The sequence below is a fragment of the Pinus tabuliformis genome, chromosome Q, assembly GCF_031772625.1.
Source record: "Pinus tabuliformis cultivar Carrire ecotype Pingquan chromosome Q, CPIR1, whole genome shotgun sequence".
NCBI classification, from domain to species: domain Eukaryota; kingdom Viridiplantae; phylum Streptophyta; class Pinopsida; order Pinales; family Pinaceae; genus Pinus; species Pinus tabuliformis.
The window spans coordinates 294,520,310-294,547,030 of NC_142296.1; the positions used below are offsets into that span (position 1 = coordinate 294,520,310).

The window sequence follows — 26,721 nt, forward strand, 5'->3', positions numbered from 1 at the left end:
TGGGGCCTGAAGGGTACCTAGAAACCCCTAAGGGTAGCTGGAACACCTAGAAGCCACAAGGCTTGGAGACTCCCTAGCCACCCTCAATTGGAAACCTCGAAGGGTAGTGGCACAAATCAATGGACAATGGACTATGGGGGGCAAAGAAGGGGGTGCACTACCTTGGGTTGTGTACGCTAATGGGGAACAACACACTGTAGGTTGGAGTGTTTTTGAGGTTTGGTACCTTGGTCCTGACCATGTTTGGCACTGGTTATGTACCACAGCTAGCTTTAGGAAACCCTTTGTCCTTGTGGAGCTATGGCCTCAGCTCAAAAGTGACCCATTACTGAGAGCTGTAATGAAGTTGAGTCTACAGCTGAAAGGAACGTTTGGGGTCTACAAAAAGTCAATGCTCATTTAATGATAAGTGTTTCTAGCTATGCATTATATATTTTTAATGTTATGGACACTCTAGCATATAATTGTTGCTTATGGCTTATAACTTATATGCATGTTTTATTATGCTCTATTGGTCATATTATATACATGTTATTATGTTATGGTATTGAGGTAGGTTAAACTGTAATGTCCCTTGGGTGGTTAGTGGGTGTTACAAAGTGGTATTAGAGCCCAAGTTGTAACATTGGATCTGCATGGGGCAAAGACAAAGCACGAAGGGTTAATTGTCACAAGTTTGCAAACTATTTGACAAAATGCTTAACAGAAATGTCGATACATGTGATACCATGATTGCAAGATATGCCTAGCTTCAAGACTGCGAGGCGAAGATCTTGTTACTAATGCAATAGGAAAACATGAAGCCAAGTAAGTTTACACATGCAAAATGTGGGCATATGGAGTTTACGTGCAACGTGTTTGATGAAATGCTCAAACGGAAAGTAAAATAACTTGAAATGGAGGTTATAGTAACAGTCCAAGGACACTCTAACAATTCTCAAGTTCAAGAAGAGATTCCGAGTGGACTCGCTAGGACTTTTGCTTGGCTCCCAGAACCAGACCACGATCGACTCTAATGGCTTCCAGATCACATGGCACGAGATCTAGTGTGTAAGTAGTGTCGTAATGAGTATTAATCTTGATAACCTTAATCTCATTGGGCGACATCAAGCTCGAATCTCTAAGTCAATTGAAAATGCTACTGAATTTATCGTTGGCCAATAATTCATTCTCCAATAAGCTCACGATTGACCTGAGCTCTATGTCTACCCTTCAGTGTTTCAATGTTTCGAGCAATTACTTTTGTGGAAGAATTTCCAACACCCTAATTGCTTTTCAACATCTAATTTATCTGAACCTATTATCGCTAAAGAAGCAAAGACAGCAACAAAGGACAAAGAAGAGATATGATCTTTCGAAGCAGCTTTGTTGAGGCAATCTAAGAAACCATCTAAGTAGTTTGGACCTATGGATTTCGGTTTAGTGCCTTGTTTCAATAGAAGACCATCAACGGCTCTTTCACTTTTACCTGGCCTTTGCAAGTCAGGGACTGAAATGCCCTTTGCTCTTTCCCTGAAACAGTCCTTGGGTGCTCAAACTTCCAATAGCTCACCACTCAAAAGTCTTAACTGTGGCCATGGATTCCGTAAAATTTGATGGCATCATTTTCCTTCAGTATTAGAGGTCTATAAAACAAGAAAAATAAGGAATAGGATTCACACATATGTGAAGGTTTGCCTTGCCAAAAATGGCTTCTAAAGAAGTCACTCTTCTAAAAGGTTAAATGTGTGTTGTTCACAAATTTGGTGGAACATGCATGGAAATTGTTGAAAGATTATGGATCTTGGCTAGAAATATTGTGGAGTATCAATCAAAGAGAAAGGTTGTTGTTGTATCTGCAATATCAAAATTGAGTTGTGACAAACATGTTGTATGATCTTGTGTTCAAAGCCCAATACCATGACTTCTTATACAATTGCTCTTGATCAAGTGCATGAAAAGCACAAAGAAACACCCTATAATATATTGGAAGGAGATGATGTTGATAACTTCTCCCGCGGCTTACAAGTGATGTGAATAACCTCAAAGCAATGTGTCATGCCATTTATATAGCAGGACATGGTACAAAGAACTTTGTAGACTTTGCTTTTGGGCATGGAAAGTTGTGGCCTACACAGATATTGGTTGCTACTATCAAAAAGCGTGGACTGCCTTATGTGTGGATGGACACTAAAGAGGTCCTTGTTGTTGACCTAACTAACTCCAACCAAACAAAACCCTAACTATGTAGCATCAGAGCAAACTCTCAATAACTGGTACTCACATGCTCTGACTAAGATAATAATTGCTACAAGTTTTATTGTTAGCACTAAAAATGAAAAAAAAAAAACTTCCAACAACCCTAAAGCGAGATGGAAGTGACTTCTCTACGGTAACCATGGGAGCTCTATTCAGAGCTAGGTGAATTACAATTTGGACAAGATGTGGATGATGTGTGTAGTGTGGATCCTCAAAAAGTTGGTGAAGTTGTGATATTGAAGACACTATCTTTACTAGGAAGCTTGGGAAATGTCATATTTTGGGGCAAATGTGTTGCACCCTCAGACAATAATCCTAGTTATGAAGAACAATATTCTTGTTGTCATAAGAAATGTTTTCAATCTTTCATCTCCTGGGACCAATATATGTTGTCCTTGTTTTACGAAGGCTAAGTAGTTTGAGCCATGTTCAGACTCCAACTCAACTGTAAAAGGTTTTGCAGCCACTAACAATGTAGCACTTGTAAACGTTGAACGCAGTCAAATGGTTGGAGTTTCTGGTATAGCAAATACAATTTGCTTTAGACAAAGATGTTGGTGAAAATGTTATTATGATATATTGTTTCTGACTATAGCATTTTGGCAATTGCATGGCAAGCACACCTAGAGTTTGTGCTACTTTATTTAATGTGCTAGCAAAGGCCAATATATATGTTCAATCTATTGCTCAAGGTTGCTTTGAGTACAATATTACAATGGGGGTCAAACAAGAAGTCTCAATAAGGGCCTTGACAACTTGTACACTCGAGGTTCTATGTTAAAGGACAACAATGGTTTTAGATTTTACACGAACCGAGCACCCGGTATTTAATTCCAAGCAATTAATTACTGAACAAATACACAACTAAGTTCCTAACAAAAATATTAAGTGGACGCAAAATTACACGATCTAATCACAAGACACGGATTTTTGCCCAAAAAATTAGTTCTTCATTAATAAAAACTCAAAACTTACTTGGAATCTTGTCCCAGGATAATCGCCCAACAGAGATTACAATTCTAATCTAGCAGATTTGCACTGTCTTGCAGATCTTGATCTCCCACCCCTCTACACTCTCTCAAACCCAGGACATGTTCACTGAGATGTTGCTCTCAACCTGGTGCTATTGTTATGTGTATTTTCCTCACCTTAGCATTGCTTTTATAATTTTACATTGAGCCAAAACCCTAACCCTAACCCTAACGACCGAGATTAAATCTTGCCTCACTTGAGATTGATGGCTAAGATTGAAACTTATTCACTAAAGTAAATTATTTTACTTGTTCCTAAGTTTTATTTTAGCTCAATAAGCCAAAACATTACTATGTGCTTTTCCTAAGTTAAACTTAGGCTAAGTTACATCAGCGATTTGCTCAACCTAGAGCAAGTGTTCTGAGGCAATGTGGGTGACTTCTGCACGCCTAGACATAAGGCCTGTGCAGAAGTACCTACCCAAGCCACAAACTTCAACACTCTCTCTTAGTGAGGGAGGTACTTCTAGAAGAATCTCCTCCACCTGGATTTGTCTCCAAGCCCATCTCAGTACCTATAGCTACTCCCTCTGACCCTAAAGCATATCCTGCTCCCTGACCTGAAACCTAAGCTAAGAACCTATCACACCAACCATGCTCTAAGGAGTCCCATCACACTCTTGAGCATCTATCAATGCCATATTATACCAATTGAGTCTCCTAGCAATTCTTGAAGAATCATTCTTCCTAGTCACTTGTCCCCTCTCAATAACTAACATTGATCCTGTATCTAAGATCACCTCAGATACACCCATAGGTTGTCCAAGCAACCTATATGACTACCCCTGTCTGATGCCAAGCACTATTGTTGCATCCAAGGTCGCTCCCTTTGAACATAGAAGCACTTGTCCATCTCAGAACAAAACTCTATATCCATCATCCTCCAAGGTTGATACTGAGAGCAAGTGTACCATCAACCTTCGAAAAAAAACCGTGCTTGTCACCTCCAGAAATCCTCCTGACTCTAGCTAGAATCTAACACATCCAACCCCCTTTACTACATGCATGGTGCTAGCTCCACAACTCACATGGTAGTCTAAGCCTGTCTCTGAAATACTGCGGAACATTGACCTCATCCTCACCATGTGACTAGATGCTCTATTGTCCACTAGCTATAACCCACTATCCTCATACATAGCAATACAATTGCCCCAAATACAAGGGAAAAGAGAAAACCCTTTCTCAAATTTCTTTGCAAAGACATCAACCTCAGTGGATGCCATTGCAACCACTTGTCTCTTTTTCCTTCTTTTTTTGTATGGGCATTGGCTCACATAGTGACTAGTCTTGTGACATGCAAAGCATTTCACTTTACTCATGTCCTTCACAGAAGCAAATCCCCCACTTCCCCTTAATTTACCTTTTCCCTTTGGAAAGTCTCCTTGGCCTGCATTTTTGGAACGTCTCCTTATCTCTTCCTGTATGAAATCATCCCACAATCTATTCCAATTGGGCATATTTTCCCAATCAACAATCCCATCAACAAAAACATCCCATTTCGTAGGAAAACCACTCAACGCTAATCTAACCAACTCTTCACTATCAAAAGCTTCCCCCATTCTTGCCAACTCATCTCTAATCTAAGTGATCTTGGTCAGGTATGATGCAATTGTGTCAATTTCAAACATTCGGGTATTTCTCAGTGTCTCTTTCAACACCAACTTTCTATTTTGGTTTGTACTCTAGTATAACTTGGTTACGGATGCCCACATCTCAAAGGCATTCTTCTTCTCTATCACATATGGTATAAAATGGTCTCTAATGAAATCCAAGATTATTCTCTTAGCCTTCACATTCCTTTTATTAAACTCGACCAATTGAGTAACACATGTAGGAATAGTGATAACCTTCTCTACAATATTTCACAACTCCTACTCCTCAAACAACAGAACAATTCTCTCCTTCCATGGGTTGAAGTTTTGTTAAAATTGGCAACTAGGGCCAAACTCCATGTGGGCCATCTTATTAATGGAAGCTGATATTTTTCTTGGATCCCTCTCATCGAGAGGTGTAGGATTAATCTCAAGATCATCCGATTCCGATAAATATTCATGGAGATATGAATTCATTTGTGTTATGGGGCAATTTGTCAAGGTCGGCCAGCAACCAAATAAACCCCACTTGTGCTTAACGTTTTAGTATAAATAGAGGTGGCCTTCAAGTCATTTCAACACACTTGGGATCTCTTCCTCTCTACTTGTCTTTGGTTTTAGTAGGAGGAGAGATCCTAAGGGATAACGTTGCCCTAATCTAGAGGGCAAAAGCCGGAACAGCCAGAATTGTTGAAATCATCGAAACTGTCGAAAACTGCCGAAATTGCCTAGAAAAGCCGGAACTACCGGGAATCGCAGAATTTGTCGGAACTGCTGGAACTGCCGAGAAAAGCCGGAACTGCCGTAATTTTTGGGAATAGCAAGAATTGCCAAAACTGTTGGAACTGCCGAGAAAAGTTGGAACTGCCGGAACTGCCAAGAATAGCAAGAATTGTCATTACTATTGGAACTATCGGGAAAAGCCGGAACTACCGGGAACTGCCAAAACAGTCGGGAAAGCTGACGCAGAAGGCAGAAGCCGGAATAGCCGGGAAAGTTGACGTAGAGGGCAGAAGTCGGAACTGCCAAGAAAAGCCCGAACAGCCGCAACTGTCGGGAAAGCTAACGCAGGGGGCAGAAGTCGGAACTGCCGAAATTGCCAAAAAAATCTGGAGCTGCAGCAATAGTCGGAATTGTCGGAATTGCAGGAACTGCCGGGAACTGCCCGGAGAAAGCTGACGCAAAGGGCAGAAGCCGGAATTTTCAGAAACAGCCGGAATTGCCGAAATTGCGGGAACTACCGGGAAATGCCGGAACAGCCGGAAACTATCGAAACAGCTAGAGCATCTGTCTCCAAAGGAGAGCAGTATGCAAGGGACAACTAACTAACATTGGGACAGTTGTATGGTACTTAGCAGCAAATACACCAAGCATGCAATGTTACAGTTAGCATGCAAGGGACAACTAGCATGCAACAGCAAGCATGCAAAGGACAACAAGCATGCTAGGGACAACAAGCAAGCAAGATGCAGCCAGCACATAGGTCAGTATGGCAACATGGTGCAGCAATGGCACATAATGCAGTACAGTGATGGGTACAGTCATGATTAATGAAGCATGATGAGATGCAACATAGTGATGATGGGTGCAGCATGGTGCAGCACAGTGAGGTGCAACATGATGACGAAATGCAGCACAACGATAGGTGAAGGAGTCACCTTGGAGAATCAGTTGAAGCAGCATGTCTTCCACTGATCTCATGTATCATCTTCTTAGAGATCATCTATGCTCTTATATAGATAAGTCAAAGTGTTGACTTCTGTTGTAAACATACTATCGCTCTCTCTCTCTACTGAACTATTGAAGAACATATAAGAAGAATTGATCAAGGGTTTCCCCACATTGGGGTTTGTTCCTGGCTAGCGCCACATCTTGTGTCTTCTTGTCTTGCCTTGTCTTCTGCTATTTAAGTTTATGTTCTATCTGCAGTTTACTTTAACGCTGATGTGATTGCTAATCTGGAAAAGATATTGAGCTAACTGTGAAAATTGAAATAAATTGCTCTAAGCATAGAACATACCTAAAATTTAACAAGTTTCCTACCCCATCCAATCTATCCTCATAACGCAACCCAGTAGCCATCACTAACCTAACCAACAATAACTATGTTATCACTTTTTCCTTTGCAGCCAATTAGCCTTGTTACGCAAATCCTACACCCCTCAACAGTCGATTCTCCCTGTTGTCATGAACTAGGTTTTCAGCCCCTGTGGCAGCGTAGCTCTGATCTACCTAGCACCAGCCTATTGTTTTGAACTCTCGGGCTCCAACTCTGTGCTCCACCCGCAACCCAATTCTCTATTTGCAATCTTGGCATCTACGCCCTCACGCAAATCTATTGTCAGCCTCTACAGTGATTAGATCTTTCAGCAAATGATGAATTTGTTGTTGGCTGCAACCACGCAGGCATTGTCAGTTGTCCCAATCGTTATGCCTCCACATCAAACTGCTATCGCATGTACTCATGCACCTTGTCGCTACGTTGACCTCTAGTGTTTGCAGGCTATTGTTCCCTGATGGTTGTGCAACCCTGGCAACAACTTTCGCTACCAACCCATTGTTGAACACACCGCTTCTCAGCCTAGCTTCGTATTTAGCGATCTTAGCCGACAACCTCTATGACGGCTAGGTCCACTATCAAATTGCCCTGATTTGCAACCACCTCCATGTATTGCCTTCTCTTTTGTTCGGTGGCTACCCTTACCAATCAACTTGGCCTAACATGTGTAGCAAACTTGCTCTGGTGATGGGCTCATCCCATCCCATGTTGGTCTTTGGGCCGTTGACTCTAGCCGGCGGTTGCATGGCTCAGGGCTATTGGCCACCCACAACCCTTTTTTTTAGTTTTTTATTTAAAAAACTAAAACTAAATAAATTTGTGCCTACTAGTAACAATTTCAGCTTAGATAAGTAAAACAAAACAAACAACAACAAAGAAAAAAAACAAAAACAAATAAAGAAATTAAACAAAGAACAAAAAAATATATATATATCTCTCAATCACTTACAAAAAACAAAAAAAAATACGATCCCAACCAAACCTGGCACTAGCAACCTAGTACGAACCCAACACCTGTAATTTCGAGATCAATTCACAATTGAAGCCCTGAAACCATGTTATATTTTACACGAACCTAGCACCCGGTATTTAATTCCAAGCAATTATTTACTAAACAAATACACGACTAAGTTCCTAACAACAGAAGCAAAATTACACAATTTGAATCACGACGAGACAAATTTTTGCCCAACAAATCAATTCTCCATTAATAAAAACTCGGAACTTACTTGGGTTCATGTCTTGGGATAATGGCCCAACTGAGAAATTACAAATTATATCAGATATTATCCAGCAGATCTAGATCACCAACCCCTATGCACTCTCTCGAAACTAGCACATGCTCACTGAGATGTCGCTCTCAACCTTACATTGTTATTATTTGTCTTCTCCTCACCTTAGCCTTGCTTTTATAACTTTACATTGAGCCAAAAACCTAACCCTAACCCTAATCTCAAAGTGATTGAAGGCCGAAATTAGATTTCGCCTCACTTGAGATCAATGGATAAGATTAAACATATTCACTAAAGTGAATTACTTTACTTTTCCTAAGTTTTATTTTAGCTCAATAAGCCAACATATTAATAGGTGTTTTTCCTAAGTTAAACTTAGGCTAAGTTACATCAACAACTTGCTGAACCTGGAGCACATGTTCTAAGGCGATTTGGGTGACTTTTGCACACCTAGACAGAAAGCATGTGCAGAAGTACCCGCCTGAGCTACAAACTTCAACAATTGGTTGTAGGCATAATTGGACTAGGATTGATTAGAGGTACTCTTTTGGACCAGCTTAGGGATCGAGTAATTGTGATTGAGGAAGAATTTAACATTGATTTGCATGTAATGGGCATTATTAGTTTTAAACCAATGGTTCTGAGTGATCTAGTCATAGACCTACAAACATGTTGGGAGGTTTGTGTAATGTCCTCTCCCAATTGATTGGCTAAGGACGAAATAGCATATCCAACCTTGTAGGCTATAGTCTTGATGTTAATTTTAGGTATGTTCTATGCTTAGAGCAATTTATTTCAATTTTCACAGTTAGCTCAATAACTTTTCTTAGTTAGCAATCACATCAGCATTAAAGTAAACTGCAGATAGAACATAAACATAAATCGCAGAAGACAAGCCAAGACAAGAGGACACAAGATGTGGTGCTAGCCAGGGACAAACCCCAATGTGGGGAAACCCTTGATCAATTCTTCTTCTATGTTCTTCAATAGTTCAGCAAAGAGAGAGAGAGATAGTACATTTACAACAGAAGTCAACACTTTGACTTTCTAGATAAGAGAATAGATCATCTCTACATGAGATCAGTTGAAGACATGCTGCTTTAACTGATTCTCCAAGGTGACTCCTTCACCTATCATTATGCTGCATCTCGTCCATGGGTTGTAGCTCACCGTGTTGCACCATGCTCCACCCATCATCACAATCTGGGACCTCATGCAGTTGTTGTCCCAGTGTTTATCATTGTTGTACATAGTGCCACTACTGCACCATGCTTACTGTTGTCCCAATGTACTTGCTGCACTATACTTGCTGTTGTCCATGCTTTACCATGCTGCTATTGTCCATGATTCTTCATGCTTATAGCTGACCCATGTATAATCTTGTTGATCTAATGAGGATATTTGAGGTTGTCCAACGCTTCCTATATGATCTTCAAAACAGACTTAAGAGAGAGCAGCCCCAAAGAAACCTTTGCTATGGTGCTATGGCCTATGGCCTAGCACATAGCAACACAGAAGTACAAGACCTCAAAACAGTTATAAATGCATCAGTATATCAGTGCCTAATCTGCATATGAAATCAGTCCTACCAGGTCTGATCTAAGTCTGCGAGCATACTTCATCATCACACAATTTCCTCTTATGACTATGGCTTTCACTTCTACAAACAGTCTCATACCTGGAACAGCATCTATCACAATATTGTTATCTACAGCAATGAGCTATCACCTACAGCAATCTGATCATGCTTCTTCTTGATGTGTTGGGGCTTCCTTAGTTGACCTCTTTTGCAACGTATTGAAGCTCCTTTGGACAGCTGATAGATCATACATCAAACTGCAGTTAGATACCTCCTTTTTCTGCGGCTAGATATCTCTATCCTTGTTGCGTTTGAGGGTTCCTTTTAATGTTGTGATAAGGGCTCTTCTAACTATGGTTTGAGGGCTTCTTTCATAGCATATTAATGCTCCTCCTGGACAGCATATAAGTGCTTCTTGGACAGCAGATTTAGGACCTTTCCTAACTGCGGATTAGGGCCAGATAGAAGCCTCTTGTGGCAGCGGTTTTAGGCCTTCATTTGCTGTTGATTAGGGCCTCTCCAACTGCGGCTAAGAGACCTCCTTTCTGTGAGTAAGTGTCACCCTCAACTGCGGATTAAGGTCTTCCCTTTACTGTGTATAAGTGCCTCCTCTTGCTGCATAAAAACCCTCATTGACTATGGCCTAGGGCACCCTTAAATGGTGTGGCTAGAAGCCTCCTCTAGTTGCTCCTTAGATCTGCGTAGAGCCTTCTCTTTTGACTGCGTCTAGATGTTCCTCCTTTAACTGCGGCTAGACTGCTGCTAGGGCATCCTCCTTACTGCAGCTAAGGCATCATAAGACTTAGGCCAGCGTATACTCTTAGTATCTCTCCTCCCACCAAAACCCAAAGACAAGTGGAGAGGAAGAGATCACAAGAAGAGTATGTGTGCAAATGACTTGAAGACCTCCTCCTTTTATAGTAAAACGTTGAGCACAAGTGGGGTACATTTGGTCGCTAGCAGACCTTGACGAATTGTCCCATAACACAAATAAATTCATATCTCCATGAATACTTATCAGAATCGGATGATCTTTAGATCAATCCTACACCTCTCGATGAGAGGGATCCAAGAAAAATATCAGCTTCCATTAATAAGATGACCCACATGGAGTTTGGCCCTAGTTGCCAATTTTAACACTTGATAAAGGAGTAAAACCCAATTTTTGCACTGTTGGGGCAACATTGTGTAAATGTTGGGTCGTTTGGGGCAAAAAACTCGAAATTGGGGGTTACATCCACAATCCCTCACATCTAGAAGCCCATGAAGAAATCTATAAATAGAGGAGAGTTGGAATCAAATGATCGTCATCGACTTGGATCAAATACATATGTTTTCTTGAGTTGTGGCTCTAAGGGTTTTAAGACCCCTTTTCCTCTACTAATTTCGGTGGTGAAAGATTCCACCCTAGTTAGTAAAATTCTCATTTATCTTTTGTTCAAATCTGGAAATCTTGGGATTCAACTATCTGGAAAAACAGCCAGAATTCGTGGCATTTCTGAGGTGGAATTTGTGGTATCTTTAAGTCAAAAATTCGTTGGCATTTGTTGAAATTTGGGCAGCTTCAGGATGAATTTCTCCAAAGGGGAAACCCCACTACCCTAAAGGAAAGCCCATATTGCCCCAAAGAAGAATTCGAATTGGACAGAGGAAAATATTATTATTAATTAATATGGCAAATCAATTTGGGGCAAGCTCTCATTAAAGCACATGAAAATATATATTTAAATATTATTATGAGCAAAATTTGAATTTGTGGTTTCTCCCTCCAAATATGTCAAGTTGACTTGTCTCCCTTTAGCACCCATTCGATTCTAAGGAAGGCTATAAAAGAAGTTCAATACTTCTCTCCAAAGTGGAATTTGAATCCCGTCACTTTAAAAAGGCTCGTATATCTCTATATTTTTGTATGACTATGAGGATCGTATTTTTTGTATGTATTTGAGGCTCATATATCTGCCTCGACATTTGTTACAATGACTCGCATTTGTATGTGTCTCGAAAATAGTGTCATCACATATGTCTGTGACATGCAATACACAGTGGCATCGCATCCCTAATTGGCATCGCATCTCTGTGACATTGCATTTCTAATTGACATCGCATCTCTATTGGTTCAAATCAATTTACAGTGGCTCAATCTATTTACAGTGGTCCACATTATTTATAGTGGCTCGATCTAATTACAATATGGCTCAGTGGCTCGTTTTGTTAACTCTGAGGATCGCATTACAGTGATTTTCATATTCACCTTTGTGCCTCATATCTATGGCTCGTTATGTATCTCTATGACATGATTTCCATGGCTTGAATTTTATGGTTCATTATTTCTCTGAGTCATTCTCTGTGGCTCGATTCCTGTAGATGACCTCTATGGCTTGCATTGTATTCTCTGTAACATGGATCTTGCACTTCTCTATACATGTGGTTCGTTTTTATGGCTTGTTACTCTATGGCTCACATCTGAGGCTTGTCTATTCAGTGGCTCATATTATCCACAGTAACATCGTTTGACTACTCAGCAGCGTCATTTGACTACACAATGGCATTGCTTTACTATATAGTGAGTCTTGCATTACAATTAAAGTTAGTCTCACATTATAGTCTCAAGTAAGGATCACACTTATACCTACAAGGATCGCATTATAATGGTACGCAATATTACTTGTGGTGATATGCAATACTTATTATAGCTCGCACCTTGTAGCTCTTGAATGATGTATGGACAGTGAACTATATACAGTGAGACCGTGATTCATATAACAGTAATAACATGAACTTTCATATAATAGTGATGTATATGATATGGCTGTAATTTATATGGCGATGGCTTGAAGACATGGCAGTGATCCTTGATATAGAGAACGGTAACCCTTGTTGATGACTACCAATGGCAATAACAGTGACCTTGTTTCATGATATCAGTGACATTGCTATTAAGATATATGATGACAGTGCCCTTGCTCTTATGATACATGACAGTAATGATAACACTTGACAGTGATGATGTTTCTTGATAACGAAGACTCTTGATGTTGATGACACTTATTGCAGTGACATGGATGATGGTACTTGAGACAATAATATGAAAGCAGTTCTCTTGGACTTGTTTGATTGTCAGATTGTTCAGTTCACAAGTGTAGTTGTGAACTGACTTGGGTTGGCCCTAGGAGACCTGATGTGATTGATCCATCTCATTCGTATTGTACTCTGTATCTCAGCTGAACAATTGATGAATATCTAATGGAAGAAGAATCTAATTGGGTTTCCCCCTTGTGGGGTTTTTCCCTGGTCTCTGACCTAAAACCCAGTGTCTCTTTTGTGCATGGTTTTCTTCTATTGTTCCTTTATTGTTCTACTGCATTGTTGATGTTATTGTTCTCTCTACAAAATTGTTAATGATGAAATGATGTTATGGAGTGAATGTACTATGAAAAATGTTGAAAAGTATAAAATTGCAATTATCTACAGCAGAGAACAATCTAGCCCTAAAAATTAACAGCATTCTGAGGCAATTCAGGGCATCCTGAGGCAACACGCAGACATCCGCAGGTCTCAGGGGTCACGGAGACCGCAGCCCGGCCCAGGGCCAAATCTGAGCCAGAGTTTGGTGTCCTTTTCTATGACAGTTCAGCCTCCCTGAGGCAGTTCAGTCAATTTCTGAGGCAGTTCGGTCCTTTTCATGAGGAAGAGTTCAGAAGTTTTAGACCACTCCAGTAGCAGAATTAGGGTGCTTTCCTAAGGCTGTTCAAGACAGAATTCGTTGGGTTCTCTCTGTGGCATTTTGTGGCATCCATGAGGCAACAAGATCAGGCTGTATGGTAGACTAGTGATAGGCTCACTGAATTTTATATTACTGTTTTACTGTAGTGGTTTGAGCTGCTGGTTGAATATAAATTCAGTACTGTAGTAGATGGCCCTAGAACCGTGTGATTTTGTTGGAGGATTATATTGTCATTGAATCTTATACTTGTCTTTTTATTGGGGATTTAAGGACTATATTGCTTATCCATGCATTACTACTGCTTATGTTGAATGAACTGTTTATTTCATTATTGAATAAGTGAAGGAATTCTGTTGGAAATCCCAAGGGCAAAATTACCCTAGGACACTACACTTTGGAAAGAAAAAGGTCAGCCTGGTGATCTAGAAATGTTTATTCAGTGTGTGCATATAACAACTTATACCAAATACAGTTATTGTAAATTACACAACAGATCCAGGAGTTGCTAAGAATTACTACCAATGGACGCGAACAGGAATGCATATAATTACTCCCAATACAAAGGCAAATTCAGGAACACTAGAGCAATAGCTAAGGTTGAGTGAACTTCAAAGACAATCCTATACACACGTCTTGTATGAAGCAACTGTTGGAGCTGGTCTTCCAATAATCAGCACTTTGTGTGGCCTTTTAGAAGCCAGTGAAACAATTATGCAGATTGAAGGCATATTTCCCAAGTGGTACTCATGATCTGTCACAACATACTCTTACTAATGCACCGTTGCAGGCAAATGAATTTGTTTAGGTACATTACATTCAGCCCTTGAAATGCTGTCTGGATGGCGTGTGCATTGGAGACTAGAGGATTCCATCTATTGCTTAAGATTTATCATTTTAAATAACCGCTTGGGTTCATTTGGTATTAAACTTCCACTTCATCCTCTCCCTGACTTCAATAAAGTGGCCTCTGAGGTCACTTTCACTATAGGAGCATTGGGAAGCTTCATCTTGTTCCCGTTCCTCCATGTGGACATGCTCACGATATCTTGGCATTTTACAGCTGCTTAACATTCTTGCACTGCTTGCTTTTGGAGAAAATGAGTAAATAATACTGATCGCCTGTAGATATTTAAACTATCCGTGCCTTGGTAAATGTTTTAAAGTGCATTAATGGAATAATCATGCTGGTGGATGCTTCCAGATATTTATGATCTAAGCAACTGTTACCCCTCAAAACCTAAGTCACTAGGTTCGTGTTCGAGTTCGAGTTCGGCGACCTTGACATTCGAATAAAGTTCGGCAACTAAAATTTCACCGATAAAGTTCGACATAAAATTTGACATATAGAAATTTGAAAAAAAAAATGTATATATATATATATACATATTAAAAAAAAAAAAAAAATCAATTTGAAGTATAATGTGTAATGTTGTCTGTTCGCCATCAAAATTTAAATTTTGCTCAAATCAATTAAAATAAAAATAAAAATCTAAAAATAAAAATAAATAAATAACTATACAAAACCTTTAGCTAATATCAATTCATAAAAAAATGCACATAAAAAAATAAATATTTCTGTCTTAACTCTGTTAAAACTTAAACGCACTTACAAGTGATATACATCGTTTGATTGCATTGGAGGTCATAAATATGGAGCAACCCTATTACTTTTCATAGTCCGATGAGAAAGTTTTTAATGCATTATATAAACTCCTCTAAAAAATGTTTTATTGTGGTATATGTGAAATAGCACCCTATAAGACCTCCCGATCGGGATGTGGAACAAGGTAGGTGAAGGTGGCAAGAGTGACTATGATCACGGAAGGATAGTCGAACGCAACCACAGGTACGAAGCCGCCCTTCCAGCCAAAACAATGAATAGCAGGTCAGCACAAGTCTCAAGAAATTGGAGTGGGGGAGGTGGAATGCAGAAGATTAGTAGTAGTGGCGGCGATAATGGAAGAGTGAGAAGGTCGGCGAAGAGGCATTATATGAAGGTGGCGGAGTGTAAGAGAAGGGGTAATCTATGCAGGACGAAAGTGGAGCAGAGCGCAGCACAGCCAGGAGGAGCCATTAGGGAGGTTAGCGATTCCGGGTATGTGAAACCTGAGACCCCTGCACCCCTTTTCTCTGTCACAGTAGGTAGAATGGATAAGTTTAATTCATGTGAAGCCCCTGAAGACGAAAAGGGCTCGAGCGAGTTCGCCCGCCCCTATGCAATACATTGTGAGGGGATTCTGGGTCAGAATTGGGAGGGGATCCTTGATGAACGAGGAAACTGTAGCCGGGAGCACAGTCCGGGAAGTAACCTGGGAAACTATGGCAAGCAATTCACTGCAAAAGTAGAGGGGAAATCTGAAAGAGAGGATTCGAAAATTATGCCCTTAGCCCACCAGTTGATCCGCATGACAAAGGGCCTTATACACCTCTTGTATCCGGATAATGGTGATCAGCGTCAAACCCAAAAAAATGACGGTGACTGCAGTAGGAGCAGAGGAATTCCCAAAAGGAAAATTGTAGTGGGAGACGTTGATAAGAAACATAAAAAACTGATACCTGTGATTGATAATTGTCAACAGGAGAGGGTAGAAAACAGGATGGCGCGCCCGGGTCGCGGCAGAAGACGCGGAGGCAGAGGTCGACCAAGGCAAGGGAATCAAGGAAGCAGGCCAACAGAAGTCCCAAGTAACCAGAGCAGAGGGAGAAGGTCTACCCTGACAACAGTCTAGGAAGTGGCAAGAGCTTACCGGGAAAGCACAAGTGAGGATATCCGCCGAATCATCCAAGACATGGAAACCAGTGTGCTGGAGGAACAGTCTGAATCCGAGACGGAAGAATGGGCGGAAATGATTAGAGATCCAGGGAATACGCAGGGAAGGCTGACTCTGTATAGGTAGTCTCTACATATCTACTAGGTACTAAAATGCCTCCTGGCAAAGGCACTGGAACAGGTAGCAAAGGAAATGGCGGAAATCACAAACGGTATGCCAAATTTGCAGAAAGAAATGAAAAACTTCCAAGTCATAATGATCAGGCAGAACAACAAACTGGAGGAGATGCATCAGCTGCTGTCCCGGATGGTTCGTACTAACCCAAGTCAGGAGGAACAAATGGATACTCCCATGGACATGGACCATAATACAAGCACCAGAAAGGAATAATCCTCTTGAGGCTCTTATGTGGTTTTTGAACTTCTTATATTCATAGTTGTATGCATGTTAGTAGCTTAATAGGTAGTTTCAACTGTATAGTGCATATAGCTAGTATGGAAAGACTAGTTAAATTTTGTTTTTTGGAATGCTTATAGCAAACTAAGATGGCCAACAGACCTAGTTTCCCTTCGGGGCAGGTTGAGGCCACCAAAACGATGTATCTGGTCTCCTTGTTCAGCATAAATAGAAAAGAAAGGCACTACCTTCAGTTACAAAAAAAAAGAAATATCACCTTATAAGACACACAAGAAAATATAAATCATATTAAAATGAGGAGCTAAGGATAAAAAGCATTTTAATAAATCCATTTCTTAAAATTTTATTAAATTAACATGTGAAAACGTGGGTGATGTAAATCTCATCCGGTCAGATTAGAGAATTAATTCATGAGCTTGTTTTCATCTAATATTAAATAGCCACGGCCCACAACCCGTCAAAAAAGTTGTCTAAAACATGTCGAAAACCCTGTTGAACGATGAAAACCTGTGGCCCGTCACTGTAGTCTGTATGTTGCTCACGTGGACTGGTAGTTCGGTTGAGGTCAGTGGTCGTCGATCGCTCGGTGGTAGACTAGTAGTGTATCAAACCTAACCCTCCGCAAACAATGAAACCTAACCCTCCGGCGTCCGCAAACAATGAAACCAAAAGCAAAACGTGCCCGCAGGCCGCAATTCATTTTGAAATTTTTTTAAAACAGGAAAAAAAATCGAACCAAAACGAATTTAATCGATTTTGTTCACAAAAAAATTCAAGTTCGGCGTTAAATTCGAGTTGGCCATAAAGTTCGGCGAACTTGAACAAATAAGTTCGTATTCATTTGAAGTTCGGCAAATTTCGAACTTATTCGTTCAAATTCGCCAGACCTGGTGACTAAGCTCAAAACGCATGTCTTTCTGAGGCACTTTGCACAGCAGTGTGATGGACATTCATAGTAGTTATATTCAGCATTCCAAGCAGCAGTCTTTTATATACCTGTTGAGGTATTTTCCAAGAGAGTTCAATTGTTGTAGGAAGGGTGTACACTGAGAGGGGGCTTAATACTCCCATTTTTTCCCTCATCCAAAGATAGAAGTAAATCTAACAGGGATCATGAAGGAGAAGTAAAATCACTTGCCTTCTTTAGATATATTTAAGGAAGGATTGGGTAGCAGTATTCTCAAGACTTTCCAGAAAGATACAACCAGAGACATCAAGGCACAATACAGTGGGGATATAGTCCATTGGGATAAAAATAAATAAATTGCTCATTCTAGGCTTAAGGTTGTTATTCTCATTGCTAGCTCTGACTTTCTCCATAACTGTTTTCATGTCTTGATGGGCTGAGAGTGTTAACGAGATCAAGTTTCAGACTTCTTCTCGATAAGAAACATTTATTTTTTTCCCTTGAGCACTTTGAGCAGACGTTTCCAGCAGAATGAGGTCTTTATGCCAATTCCTTGAGGACAACTTGTGTCTTTGAAGCCTAGGGCCGACTTGTGTATTTTAATGATGAACAAGTATTTGTATACCTGTTTGGGGGCACCTTTTGGTTTTTTATTCAGTGGCTGGTTCAAAACAAAAGAATATTTATTGGGTGATTCTGTTTCATTTTATTATAGCATATAGCTTTATCAAAATGGCACAATGGACTAAGTCTTTGGAGACATAAAATTCTGATACATGCACAAAGCCAGGAATCTTGCTTGGGAGCTAAATTGAAGGTGTTTACAAAGAACGGAAACTTCAAGGATTGTGGAGGTGGACATAAGGGCAAATCCATTGATAACTTGCCTGGAAAGGCATACCCCAGATGTCACTAAAAGAAATATCTCAAAGCACAATCGAAGCTAGGCATAAGTGAGCAACTGAGATTTGTACGCAGGGAGATACCCTTCCAGCATACTGTGGGAAGAAATCTTTGGATATTTTGCAAGAGTCGAAAGAAATAAAAAATAAAAAAACCTAAGGACCGTATCAAAATTTCAACAGGCAGTGAATAAAAAAGAATACCAAGAAGCTTGTAAACACACCTGTCCATAATGGTCAGCAATTGCTTTCTCACATCCTGAGCTCTCCTTAAAGAGCGGGATTGCACAAAATTTTCAAAACACCAGGGACCTGAGAAGTTTTTTGCCTTCCAGGCCTCGTACACGGCTAATAATGTTAAGTGGTCCCCTTCTGGTTGGAAAAACTTTGCCCTTTTTTGGTCAGCCTGAGCTTGCTTCTCTCGAGGCCGGTAGAAAATGTTCTGTGTCTGAAGCATTGCTATTATGGTCAAGATCTCATCGCTACAGCCAAGATCAACACTGGCAAGGAGCATCTTTGACAAAGGAGGTTCCAGTGGAAATTCAGCCATTTTCCTCCCCAATTTGGTTAGAAGACCCTCCTCATCCAAAGCTCCTAAACTGTACAGCTGTTCCATTGCAGATATGAGTGCTTGAGGAGGAGGGGGGTCCATAAAATCAAAGGAGAGGAGGTCATTGATCCCCATGGCTTTCATGTTAAGTGTCGTGACTCCAAGATTAATCCTCTGTATTTCTGGCACAGTGGTGGGCAGCATCTCATTGCGATATGCACTTTCTGTGTATAGCCGATAGCACTTACCAGGACCTGTACGACCAGCACGTCCAGCACGTTGCTTAGCCGATGCTTGAGAAATTGGTGTAATGACCAGCGAATCCAGACCAAGTTTTGGATTGTATACATTCTGCTTAGCAAAGCCAGGATCAACAACATAGTAGATTCCATCAATGGTCAAAGAAGCTTCTGCGATATTGGTGGCCACAACAACTTTTCTTTTACCTGGAGGAGCAGGCTCAAAAATTCTTGACTGCATCTCACTGGGAAGAGCACTGTATACCGGCAAGATGATGAGTTCAGGAACATTCTTTCCAAGTCCTTTCATTCGCTCATAGAGAATCTGACATGCAGTATCAATTTCCTCCTGTCCCGTTAAGAAGAGAAGAATATCACCTTCCGGTTCTGTCAAGTGAATCTGCATGACCGTGATTAATGCAACATCCAAATAGTCACTCTCCGGCTGCTTGGTATACAGTATCTCTACGGGATAAGTCCTCCCTGGGATAGTGAATATATTGCAGTTGAAGAAATATCCTGAGAATTTCTCAGCGTCCAGAGTGGCAGAGGTGACAATTAACCGAAGATCAGGCCTGCGTCTAACCAACTGCTTCAGGAGCCCAAACAACACATCTGTGTGAATTGTCCTCTCGTGGGCCTCATCAAGCATGACTACTGAATACTGAGATAGTTCTTCATCAACTAAAATCTCTCTAAGAAGCATACCGTCGGTCATGTACTTAATCACAGTCTCTGGCCCAGTGCAATCCTCGAAACGAATGGCATACCCAACCTCCTCCCCTAAACGACATCCAAATTCCTCCGCTACTCTTTTTGCTACAGACATAGCTGCCACTCTACGAGGTTGGGTACAGCCGATCTTACCTCTAGTAGTGTAGCCTGCCTCTGCCAAATATTGGGTCACTTGAGTGGTCTTTCCGGAGCCAGTCTCCCCAATGACAACCAGAACTTGGTTGTCATTCACCGCCTGGATCAATTCCTTCTTCAACTTGTAGATGGGAAGGCTCTGCCTCTGTTCCTGAATCGAGAGCTTTGACCGCTGTCCGAATGTTGGTGCTTTGCCAAAAGCATCCTTCTTCCACTCAGGCATATCATAGGCAGAAAGCCCCACCCCTCTCAACTCCTGTGCAAGATGCCTCTCACCTGTCTCTGGCATTGGATCCTCCCACGGTCGATTCAAATCCTTGGGAATGGAATCCAGCATGGTCCTCTGCTGCTGTTCTCGAAGCTCCCTTCGCTCCTTCGAAAGCGCTGACTGCGTCATCGCTGCTCTCTGCAGTGAACCATCGGGATTCTTCACAATCTTCACAGGTGAAACATCGATCGAGTAACGAGTCTGCCCCTGCAGGAAAGCAGGCTCATCCTCATTCAACTCGATCTCGAGCTCCTCCTCAGCAGTACCCTCGTCTTGGTAAAGCATGCCATCGCCATCTTCGTCATACATAGGATATTCCCTCACATCCAAGACCCCGGATGCAACCAGCTGCTTTGCTTCCCACTTTTCGGGAGAACTCATTCTCTTCAGGGGCCTCCGGGAAGGCATGTTTTCCTCCTCATCCACAATGGTGATACCTGAAAGTCCGGTCCTCCTTGTGGGAGGCTGATTGAAACTAAGAGGATTGGCCCTCAGAGCATCATCATCGGTGCTTTTCTTCATTGGCAACAGGTCCTCACCAGTTTTCTGATCAACATCCCTCAAGGAAAGGCTCATTTTCTGTCCCGATATAGAAATGACTTTGACCCAAACCTCCTGATCTCTCTTAACGGCTTCCTTTGCATTAACCACCCTCCTGCTTGCAATCTGTGAAATATGGACCAAACCTTCTTTCCCTCGAAAATCATTCAACTGAACAAAGCACCCTGTATCCATTACCCTGGAAACCCTACCCTGATAAACCCCAAATAACTCGGGCTCCTTATTGTAGTTGTTCTGCTTTCTTTCATCCCTGTAATCAACTTTATCCCTGTGCCCTCTGCTCCTTTCATCATCTCTGACATCACCATTCTCTTCCCTTCTGTCTCTGCTATATCTATCCCTGTCTCTCTCTCTGCTATATTTATCCTTATCCCTGTCCCTATCTTTGCCATATTTATCCCTATCTCTGCCTCTGTCTCTTCTGTCATCACCATAACCCTCTTCCCTCCTCCTATGTTTCTCCCCATCCCTGCTATTTTTTTCGTGCCTCCACTCTCCTCTCCCCCGATCATCTTCTCTATCAGAATCCTTTCTCGACTCCTTTTCAATCTCCTTCTCCAATTCCTTAACCCTCAGTCTGTTATCAGGCACCGAAAGCCCTGGGAACTTGGCAGGTGGATCCCCTTTTGTCCTATCCTTGTCCGATTTCGTTTTTGGAGGAAGAATAGCATGGATTATTGTAAGCAATGTCCTCACAAAATACTCGGGCATTTCTGCTCCATTTTCCTTCAGCTGTGCATCGAATTCTTCCACAGTCGCGCTCTGTTCACCCAAGTCCGTGATAAACTCCGCCAAGACCTTGTCCGCACATCCGATATGGGCCTCCAGCTCTGTACAGACCTTGGAAACCAAGGACAAGTATTCCAATCTCTTCAACCCGTCATCCTTTTCTTTCTCCCCCATATCTGAAACCCCGAACAATGGAAATTATTAGCAGACCAATTCAAAACCCTTGACGAGTGGTCAAGATAGAATCCAGGAGGGCAAATCGAGCCACGGAGTCCGTCTGATCCAGAGCGGACAAGTGCAAAAATAGTGTGGTTAAGGACAAGCGGTCGTAAAAGAGTTTGTCGATCGATTTGCACAGAGGAGCATCAACACTGAACCTTTAACCGACCTCGTATTTGCCGAGCGATGGAAACCTAAAACGTATCCGGACAGAAGCAGCTCCGGCAGGGAAAATTCCATCGACTTTGAGATTACCTGCCCTTTCGTTATCGCGGAGCCCTTTCGTTATCGCGGAGCTCGTGTTTTTCCGTCCAGTTGAGGTTGATGAAGGATAGATCGTAGGAAAATCAATGATGTCGAGCCGTAGAAAATTATCTGCTCAAACGTTTCGAATTTAAACGTAAACTCATTTTCAAAACAGTAAGACTCCGTGGAGATAACCTAAATTTTTATCAGATGATTTTTATCCAGGTTAATTTTAGCAGTGTCACTATAACACCACGAATATCCATATCGAAGAGTGCAATTATGTAAGAAATAAATAAATTATTATTCAATTTAAGCATTTGTGATGTATATAAAGTTTTTTATAAGATTTTTTTGGCTTAAATCGCATTAGAATACCTTCATCCACGCGGTTTCGAACCAATGAGTGTAGTTCATCGTTGGATAAGTTGAATAAGCAAATTCTAGCTGCATGTTAAATAGATATAGCGCAGATCATTCAATGGTTATATTTGACTAGGAAATGGCTATATTGCATTGGGCAACTACACTGGATAACGGCGATATTTCGCTGGGAAACGGCTAACTAGACTGGACCAAGGTATAGGGACACGAAAAATATAATTAGTTAATTAGTTAGTAAGTTAGTTTTATATCTATTATCATATTTAAATAAGGTAATGTATATATTTAATTAATATGAATCAATTAGTTATCGAAAGGCTTATATTAAAGTTATATAATTAAATATTTAGTTAATTAATTGTAAATTAGTTTTATATCTATTATCATATATAAATAAGGTAATGTATGTATTTAATTAATATGAATCAATTAAGTATCAAATGGCTTATATTAAAGTTATATAATTAAATGGTTAATTGTAAGTTAGTTTTGTTATAGTTATTACCATAACAAGTAATTGTTTGTATAACTTATTAATAGATCTTATTAATAAAACTATTAAATTAAATATAAACTTAAATCATTAAGCTATCTAATATAAACTTAAAACTATCTAATTAAATATAAAATTTAAATCATTAATAATATATAATAATAAAAAATTATTAAAAGGATAACTTATTAAGTTAGTTAAATAATGGACCTTCTAATAAATTTAAGGAATAGAATATGTGGCAAATTTCCCTAAAAATAACTAAAACCAATGAGGAACTAATGAGAAAGAAAATAGTTTGTTTTAATTGGTTAGTTAATTAAAAACAGTTCTCATCTTAAAAATTCCATCATCAATATTTAGGTATAGAATATTTATAAAAGGATTTTTATTCCCTGTACAAACAATTTGTTCTTATTATTAATTGTGGAGTGAAAGAGACAAGCGAACATAAATATTAAAAATATAAAAATAAAATAGACGATAAAAAAGGAAACATCAACAATCCAGAAGACGAGGGGGAAAAACAAAGAAGAACAACATATGTAACGGGGGCGAAGGGAAAAACGGCTAGGAAGAGAGGGCAGGGATCCAGCAACTGCTACTTTTCTAGTCGTCATCTCTATTGAGATTACTCAGTCTTTTTAACCATTTAGGAGGTTAAAGATGGTGGAGTAGATTCCTATCTCGAGATTAATTTTAGCCGAGTGTCATTATAACACCACGAATATCCATATCCAAGAGTGCAATTATGTAAGAAAGAAATAAATTATTTTTAATCGTTTAGGAGGTTAAAGATGGTGGAATAGATTCCTATCCCATCTCATTCTTGTATTCAGTGTTTTTCTTGTGAAGTCTCATAATAAAGGTTTCAGTTTCTTGACAAACACCTCACTAAATAAATTATCCCAAGAACTAGTTGTCAGAGTGTCTGCATAACTTTTTATGTTGCCTTTGAAGGCCTCAAATTCTAATACGAAATGTTTTTGTTTACACTTTTTTCCGGAAGAGCAAAAAATACATATTCTTTCTTCCCACACTTCTATTGGCCTTTTCCAGTATCATGTTTTCACAACAGAGTTTATGATAATTAGTTCTTAACAAACCATCTAATTCTTGTATTCAACGTTTTTCTTATGAAGCCTCGCAATAAAGCTTTCAGCTTCTTGACAAGCCCCTCGCTAAATAAATTATCTCAAGAACTAGTTGTCAGAGTGTTTGCATAACTTTTTTTATTGTCTTTGAAGGCCTCGCATTATAAAATGAAATGCTTTTTTGTTTACACTTTTCTAAAAGAGCAAAAAACACATACTCTTTCTTCCCACACTTTTTTTTGCCTTTTCCAGTACATGTTTTCACAATGGAGTTGATGATAATTAGTTCATAACTGAGTAATAAGAATTTTGGCTCTCCATGAAATATTGGCCCCTAAGTATGTTTTTTGTTGATGATTATAAGTGGGATTAAACTCTTCAATGTAGTACTTTTTCTTTCTCCCTAGCTCCTTATCCCAAGTACGCTTGTGGAACTTATCCATAACAAAAGCTTTTATCTATTTATTGTTTGTGGGACACGTGTTCAAGCAAATACCCCATATACTAAACCATTTGTTATTTTGTCGCATCCAGGTCTTCTTTATTTTGCACAATATGTCATTAAAAACAACATTAGGCCATCTGCGCGCTTCCATTTGCTCAATTGTTATTAAGTATCTTATGACTTGCACCATAATGATTTCTTCAACGGGAGCAACCCCCGTTTCACTTAACAAGATATCATAAGGAAATGCATTTTTAATTTTAAACTTGTTTGTAATCAAGTGCTTCTAAATTTTCTCAATTTGTTTCCACTGCATGTTGGATGAACTGCTAGCCTACAGTTCACAATTGTGGATAATCATCGAAAACACTAAAAGCCCAAAAAGAGTTTGAGTGGTCTTCAAGTCCCATAACTCGGCCTCTCTGCACCTATTTTGAAAAGCATAAAATGTTTTCCAACCCCCCAAAGTTTTTTTCTTTCCAAAGTCGTCCCAACTTAGATTTTGTTGAAATCAATTCTGAGGCATTTGTAATCTGCAACTTCTTCCAGGTTGTTGCCTTCAAAGTAGAGCTTATGTTAGTTATGTTTTCTTTTGTTAAAGAAAATCTCTACTTTCGTTTTGCTAATATTGACTTGCATCCCCACCCTTCTACAAAAATGCTCAAGGGAAAGTAAGTGTTCTTGCAAACTAACAATAGATTTTGCAATCAGAATAAGGTCATCCGCATACAAAAGAAGCCTTATAACAAACTCGCGCAGATGGATATTGTCATCCCCTTGCGAATTTAACCACTCTCCAGGCTTGTCAATATATAAACCAAAAAGGGTAAGAGATAATGGGCAACCTTGCTTGATCCCGATATCACTTCTAAAACTTTTAAAAAAATCTTGTTGAAGTTCTAATTTTGACTTTCACCTCTTCATAGAGCCTATGCATAGCTACTCTCAAATACCTAGAAACCCCAAGTTCCTCCATTTTGTGCCAAAGATTATCCCTAAGGACAATGTCAAAGGCTTTTCTGAAATCAACAAAGCAACAAAAGGCTTCTTTTTTTTTCTCCCAAAATTTTTCAATGATGTGCCTTAAAGTTATACCATGATCAACTATGGAATGTTTAGGTCTAAAATCTATTTGCCCTTTAGTATGTTTATCTCTTTCTTCTGCCCACTTGTTGATTTTATTTTATAGCATGCTTCCAAATAACTTTGAAAACAAGGGGTTTATCATTATGGTCCTATAATTGAAGGGATTATTGATGTAACACCATCCTCCCACATCTACCCAAGTAACTGCCCAACCAGGGTAAACATGTGACGAGAGGCTACTATGATTGGATTCAACCTCCCATGTGACCTTAAGGAAGTGGAATCGATGGAAACAAAACATACAAACCTTCCACATCAGTTACAGGACTCCTATGAACCATCCCAACCACTCATGTAGCTAACCCCTGGGTCCCACTAAAATTTTTGACCACTTCACCTCTGGAAGCTCCCATGCTATAGGTCTGTTAGCATCCAAGAGGCTCTGGACACTCTCATGACAAGGAATGCCAACATCCAAGGACTATTTTGCTCAGTGCTATGCCAGCATCCTTGGGATTTAAGCCACTTTTTGAGGCCCAAAGCTCAAGTCACTACCCAAAATTGAATGACACCTTCAGAACAGTAAGATAACAGGGAAACAATGATGCAAAAGTAAATACTTGAACAAGCCCTTAACCAGACCCCTACTAGCCATGATAGACATTTCATCAAACATATCACAAATATGTAATCTACAGGTGTAAACAACAGATTTAAGCATAGGGATCTCATACTTATATGAGAATCACTAAGAACCATTGTTCCCTCATATCATTTGTTGCATTATCATCTATTAGGTCATAGATACATTGTCCATTCATTTACAAGTAAAAACATGATGAGAGCCATACATAGTCACTGTCATAAAACACATACATAACCAGCATAATAGCAACATAAATACCAATGAAATCACAACCATATGATCCACATATAAACCAGTATAATACTCATAGAAATACAAGGAGAAATAACCTCATATTGATGATGCAAAATCCAAACCCAGGATGGGACTACCACGTTCCACCCGACCATGGAATGGTTGAGTCAAATCTCTCTTCAGTCATTAACCCCCTGCCATATTC

The 26,721-nt window shown here is 40.0% G+C and overlaps 1 protein-coding gene and 1 pseudogene across 3 annotated transcripts in view; one reads left to right on the forward strand and one right to left on the reverse strand.

Annotated features, from left to right (window-relative positions):
- LOC149219381 (putative pre-mRNA-splicing factor ATP-dependent RNA helicase DEAH5) overlaps positions 1 to 22,255 on the reverse strand; it is a 111,224-nt gene extending 88,969 nt beyond the window's left edge. For all 3 annotated transcript variants that reach the window (XM_089384358.1, XM_089384357.1, XM_089384359.1), the window contains exon 1: positions 18,677 to 22,255. In XM_089384358.1, the coding sequence (XP_089240484.1) occupies positions 18,677 to 21,843 (3,167 nt within the window). In that variant the 5' untranslated portion in view covers positions 21,844 to 22,255. The remainder of the gene's footprint in view (positions 1 to 18,676) is intronic.
- On the forward strand, positions 1,688 to 14,205 carry LOC149219384 (bifunctional aspartokinase/homoserine dehydrogenase 2, chloroplastic-like; annotated as a pseudogene).
- Positions 22,256 to 26,721: the final 4,466 nt, after the last annotated feature.